Source organism: Montipora capricornis, chromosome 6 (genome assembly GCF_036669925.1).
Source record: "Montipora capricornis isolate CH-2021 chromosome 6, ASM3666992v2, whole genome shotgun sequence".
Taxonomy (NCBI): Eukaryota; Metazoa; Cnidaria; class Anthozoa; order Scleractinia; family Acroporidae; genus Montipora; species Montipora capricornis.
In genome coordinates, this window is record NC_090888.1 from 3164171 (window position 1) to 3170776 (window position 6606).

The 6606-nt window shown below is 40.4% G+C and overlaps 1 protein-coding gene across 1 annotated transcript in view; it reads right to left on the reverse strand.

Moving 5' to 3' along the window:
* LOC138051202 (protein dispatched homolog 3-like) overlaps positions 1-5124 on the reverse strand; it is a 30043-nt gene extending 24919 nt beyond the window's left edge. The window contains exon 1 of the mRNA XM_068897363.1: positions 3889-5124. Coding sequence (XP_068753464.1) covers positions 3889-4928 — 1040 coding nt within the window. The 5' untranslated portion in view covers positions 4929-5124. The remainder of the gene's footprint in view (positions 1-3888) is intronic.
* Positions 5125-6606: the final 1482 nt, after the last annotated feature.

Here is a 6606-nt window from a genome sequence, read left to right on the forward strand (position 1 = left end):
TGAACTCAACTTTTGCCATCGACAACAACGAAAATATGCTGTAGCGCATAACCTAGAATTATACTCTGCAGACAACACCATCATCGCTGTTTGTGGCTTTACATATTATTGATTGTGTGGCTCTTTTTTTATAAGAAGGAAAACGGCCGAAATTCAATTTTTGCAGAAAGAGAAATTTCGGGCACAAATTCTGTGGAGTGTCAAAACATCGAACAAGAGTAACATGCCTACCACAGGCACCCCAAGCTCAATGTGAGGGAAAGCCAACAAAAATATAAGAATTTGCATAGGAATCCGGCAAAAGACTTGAGAAGGCAATTATACGAAAGAATTCTCAATTAAAAAGCCTAAACTTATTGCCATTGTGGCTCGCTTCCTTCCTGTGTTTTTTTTTTTTTTCGATTCGACGCGATTTGAGCCGTTTTCAATTCCTCAGTTGTCAACAGTGTAATAAACATTAAATTCTCAGAAGCCAGCCAAATTGAGTCAAATATTCCGCGATAAAATGTTCCCACGGTTACAATTTCGCATCGGAATCAATTGAAAAAGATTAAACTTTCATTTCAACCCAACAACAAAGTAATAGCAGCCCCGCGAGCAAGCTCAGGCGGTAGTTTGTCTACTCGATCAGAACCAAAAACAATTTCGGCAGGTAGATTTCTCAGCAATGTTCGACTGTTGAACTTTGTAACGACACTTGTTTTATTCCCCTGGGTCCCGGCATGACTGCATTGTCTCTCTCGTCCAATCACAGTCGCACGTCTAAACTTCAAAAACACATTCAGAAAAATGTGTCGTTGACAAACTATGGTCTAGGACCCCAGTTAGAGCACAGTTTAGTAAACCGGACAGGGGTTACAAGGCCGGTTACAAAGTTCTCACTGAGCTTGCGGCGCCTGTGAACCTACACGGCTCCCCAGCCAGCTGGCGCGTGCTTTAGCCTTTCAGTTTTGTAATTTGGCTATTACAAGTATATCTTTGATTGACCGCCCTCTTTTGTAACATATGAGGGGCGGGCCTCCGTAGATTTCTTTAAGCAATGGTCCTCGCTCTATTAAATGCCAGTCTTTCCTAGGGATTTGTTTTAAGTTCGGTTCTGCTGGGTGGTACTGGGTCACGAAAGGCAAGATTCGTCTGCTCTCTTGTGGTTTTTGAAGGAGTGCCAGTTTCCTGTTTTTAAATTGCACTTCTGAGGCAATCCTTTGAACAAGATTCTCGGGATAACCACTTTCACGTAGGCGTGATTTAAAATTCTAGATGAGCTCTCCAAATACTTTTAGAAGAGTTTGTTCTGAGAAGTCTCAAAGCCTCGCCTTTGATGAAGCCTTTTTTGATGCCCGGTGGGTGCCACGAGGAGAAGTGTGTTCACTGAAATGTTTCAGTAGGTTTGAAGTGCGAGTGCACATCAAGGAATGAGTTGCTCTTGAACCTTTCGCCTTTGTAAATGTCTGTATCGATAAAATAATGTCGTTTCTGTATCTGAAATTTCGGCTGTTAATTTATTTGTGGTGTTTTTGTTTGTTTGCTTGTTCAATGAATTGCATTATCTCCTTTCTATTTTAAGTCTAGAGGGAAAGTATGTCGTCTACATATCGTTTTCAAACGAGCGGTTTTAGTGCGCTTTGGTTTAAAATGTCTGTTTCAACCTTGGCCATAAAGATATTGGCAAAGGCGACTGCTATTTTTGTACCCATGCCTGTTCCATGGGTTTGTAGGTAGTGATGACCACGTGACCATTTTCCTCACCATTTATAACGCCTGCTTTTCGCAGTTTGACATTTTTTTAGCTTGACGGGAAGCGTTTCCATGCTAAATAGGAAAGTTAGGGAGAAAAGTATTCATGTTGATGATTGTATACCTTAGCAACAGATTCATTTCCTACTAATAACGGACAATCACGCATCATTTCGGTTTCAAAAATGTAATTGTGAATGCTACAATTAGGGTCAATTGGATCATGATGGTTGGTGGAAAAGACTAACAAGGCGTATTCCAAATCAACTGTAGTTGTAATTGAAGACGAGGTTTGGACATAATGTTGTGACGTCATGACCGGGACCGGGATTGGCCGATAAAAACGTTCGGAATCTCGGGATTAAGGGAAAATTTTGGTCGGGATAGCGGGATTGAAGAACCCTATTGGGGACCCTCTTATAACTATGGGATGTTCAAGCTCCAATATCCAATGTGATTGCATCTCAACAGGCATGCATTTAATCGTAGAGGGTTTCCGAAGAGGCAACCAAATTTACGGGTTTAGTTGCCCAGCTTTTGAAACACTGACAAACTGGAATTTTTTTGAATTTCGAGCACTGCAAACCATCATTGTAACAACATGCAGTTAAACCCTAGTAAGTGCAAGCGGATACAGGTTGAGTTTTTGCGTTATAATAGTTGCTACAGTCAACCAATAGCGGTAGGAGGTTTTGTTATTGAGTCGGTGGAATCGTTCAAGCTCCTTGGGGTGTATATTCCTATGGACCTCAGTTGGTCGACTCACTGCGAATAAGATCTGTCCTAGAGTATGCATCGGTAATTTTTGCAAACTTACTGCAGTATCTCTGCATGGCGGTAGAAAGAGTGCAAAAGAGAGCCCTTCGAATCATCTTTGGTCCTGACTTGAGCTACGAGGACACCCTCGCAGGTGCCGGGCTACTGTCTCTAAAGGCCAGACGCCACCTGGCGTGCAAGAAATGTGTGACGGAAATTATACACGCAATCCCGCTTTACCCTCTAATTTCTAGCACAGTCGTTTCGTCTCAAACTTCGTATTCTCTGAGGTCAGGACCATCATGCCATGTGTTACTTGGCCGAACTGACCGGTTCTCAGAATTTGTGTCAGTTAAATATACGTCGTATATTAATTGTGTGTAATTATGCGCATTAGATTTTACAATATTGCTACCATACTATATTTATGTCTTTATATTTATATAACTACACACACGTATATTTGTATGTTTGTGAGTGCATTGTCTGACCCTACCAGTAATTCAGAGAGATCTGCGAATGGTGGAAATAAACAAATATTGTATTGTATTGTATTTGAAACAAAAACAAACGACTGAAATGACTTTTGGGCGAATATGGGCCTTTCATTAGCGGTCTTTGATACTTGTTGAGTTTATGAGCTGTTAACTTGTTGAACATCTGTTAACAAACGCCACACACTTATGTAAAGTTCCTTTCCTTTCCTTTCCCATATGGAAGATAGGATTGATGTCACCCACTGCCATTAATGTGCCAACCAGAGCCTTATTGGCTGTCAAAACAAAGGGTCTTTTGTCCCTGTGATTGGCACATTTAAATCACAAACGCAATGTGTTCCCCATAAGCAACAGCCATTATGGTAAAAAATTGTCGAAACTTTCCAAATTATTTTCATCCTTCAGTATCACAATAAAAAAACCTTAGTCCTCTCGATATTCGTCACATGGTATATTTCACTAAAAAAATGCTTTCAACACGACAGCACTCGTGGGTGTAAAACAGCATAAGATCAATATTATAAGACATCGACTAAAATTATAAATCAAACCTCGATATCTTACCATGTCAACGTGCTCATGACAAAGCACTTTGGCAATAGATTTTCGTGACTTAGTACAAACGAAGATACAAACGAAGATACATTGCACATCGCTGGAATTTGTTTTCATATTTCACGACATAACTAACAGCTGCAAGTAAGTGGAAGCGTATTCTAGAATCTAGCCACAGCTGGCAACACAACAATACCCTCACCAGCAAAATAACAATTGTAAATTTTTACCATGAATCTCGTCTAACAATAAGATTCATAAGATTTAAGAAGAAATGCTTCTTCTAAAACCTTCCAAACAACAATACTTTTAACGTATGAAATAAATACTGCAGAAAAGCACTTACTCTGTTGACATTTTCTTCACCGCCTCAGCGTATTTTACAAGAAAATCTTTGAACGCTTCACCCTGGGGATCATGTACATCCGGATAATTCCAGTACTTGTACGTTGAAGGCTTTAAAGGATAACCAAACCTAACCTCAGCACGTAAAAACTTGCTTTTGCGATTGCTTGACGAAAATGAACCATCCACAAACCAGTAGGTGAAAGGCTTAGTGAGAAGCAGATCAAAGCTCTCTTTGATGCTTGCATCTGTGAGATTCATCTTTCCTGTTTGACGATAGCCTTGTCCGTCGTTCACTAACAATCCCAGAGCAACAGAAGGATAAAAAAAGTCTATCAGCGAAATAGGAGGAGTGCAACCATCGGGTAGAAAAGGATCCTTTTTCGCTTCGGGCCATTTCCAACAAAAATCAGAAAAGCCATCTTGCTGCATTAAACTTTGCTCGATTTGATGAATAGTTTCGAGCCGTTCCTTCGTGAAGATGTTGAGATCAGAATCATTTTCCCCTCTGGCAAGGTAAACTAGTTCTAACGTCCACTTTGGGCTCTTTTGAAATACCTCGGTATTGAAATTCGTGTCTGGCGAACCAGCTGAGCGTTTTTTACGCCTGGAGTGCCAAATATCCTCAGGATGATGCATGATTTTTGAGAGCTTCGACGCCACTGAAACCATGTCCTCGTGTTGTGAGCTAATGTGGCCGGGTATTTGAAATGACTGCAATGACTTATCTATTATAAGCAATTTTTCTGTCGTTGGGTGCCAAAAGCACATTCCAATAGGGACAGCTATGGCAAAAAGCAAGGCGAAAAGAGCTACGACAGGGTGAACGTATAATTTGAAGAACTCTCTAAGTGCTTGTCGAGCCAGCGCAGGAAAAGACCCGCAAGTAAGCCTTAACTTGGGCTGATGAAACAGTAGAGAAGGTTCCAAAGTTACATCTGGCAAAAAATTGTCCTCATCAACTGCAAACTCTTGGTTCTCGGAGAAAAGCTTGGCGGAGTCACCGCTTTCGTTTCGTGAGTGTCCTCGAGAAGCTTGCATATTACGCAAAACACCGGCTAGAGGTGGATTGTTTTTCAACCAGGACAAGTGAAGCGATAAAAACGTTCAAGGAGATTTTAGTACGCTAATACCATCCAACAACATGGGGAAAATTACCAGTATTACCTGACTGCAGCTACACCGCTACACCATAGTCACTCACAAAGTTGAATCTCGCTTTGTGCTTTGATCACCTATCACGTGACATAATTGTTTACTTCTTTGTTGACGGAGCTGACATCGAGGTGTGCAAGCTCTATTGTATAACCAAAACGCAATATTTGTCAGCTTGCCGAAAATATTGGTCTTCCCAATGTTCAAAAAAAGAATTGAGCAAAATAGCCATTATTTCGCAAAGAATGATTTCGTTTGACGTCACGGAAGTCCCAAAAATTTCGTTGACTCAGATGTCAAGGCGTTGATACATTTCCATTTCCGCTGTTTATGTCCGGATGATCATGGAGTATATATCATTTCTTGACCTTGTTGAGGCCATCTACTGTTTTTGCTTTCGTTTTACACTAAGAAACGAAGGAGAGGAAAGTCTGTTGTGTTACACTGTAATTGTTAATTTCACTTTACAGTATCCCCAATTAGTGCTCCAGCGCTAAATCTACTAGGGGATCGGCTATTCATCGAGTTACGAGCTGAGTTGAGTTTGAGTTGAGTTTGAGTTAAGTTTGAGTTAAGATTGAGTTAAGATTGAGTTACAGTTTTTGGCGTTTTTCGGAATTAAGAGTAGTGAATATTCAGTACAAGTCACTTCGAAAGCTGTTTTCTTCGTGTTGAAAGCTATATTTGCATAAATGTTTGCAAAATTGCATGGCTTTCCTGATCAAAACAATCTCATTATTATTACACCTTTTAAGGCATCATTCTCGTTGCTGCTGTAAAGTCTATCGACGTCAAAACGATGTCTTCAAAGGGATAAGGGTAAGCCATAAATAGCCAGCCCAGCGGCTACAATGAACCGTATTTGTCGTGCGGCATCAGCGAAAGAGGACGACGAAGAGAGCCCGCATTACGCTCTTTGCTCATAACCGCTGAAATTCTAAAACACGATTGTCACGTTTGCTACTCACCGAAGTTTTGTAATGCAAGCCGAACATTTTTGACCTAGTCAAACATGTCGGAAAACCATTTCACTGCAAAGTTGAAAGAGACAAGATCAATCAATCAACTTTATTTAAAACACGGCAAATGGCTCAGCAAGCTGGTTTTCAGACATGCCGTGTAAGAATTACAAAATATAAATGCCAAAAAATTACAAGAATTACAAGATATAATTGTTAAAATGACTAATAAACTAGGTATAACTTAGCGCTAAATATTATTTAATGTCAAAGAAATTTAAACAATAGTAATAATTAGTAACCAACATAATTTACTATGTAATAATACGAACAAGCCATGTAAAAAAATGTGCCCTAGCGATTTAAAATGTGGTTAACTGAATAGAGTGTTATGTGAAGTGCTAAATTTATATCCCATATGAACCACGTGAGCGTTAGCCCTACTGATGGAAATGGGCCCACACAAGGACAGAGAAAAACTCTGACCAGGGTGGGAATTGAACCCACGACCTTCGGGTTAGATCTCCGCCGCTCTACCGACTGAGCTACAAGGTCAGACGGGAGCAGGCCGTGGGAACTAAAGATGTTAAAGTCACGGCAATGAA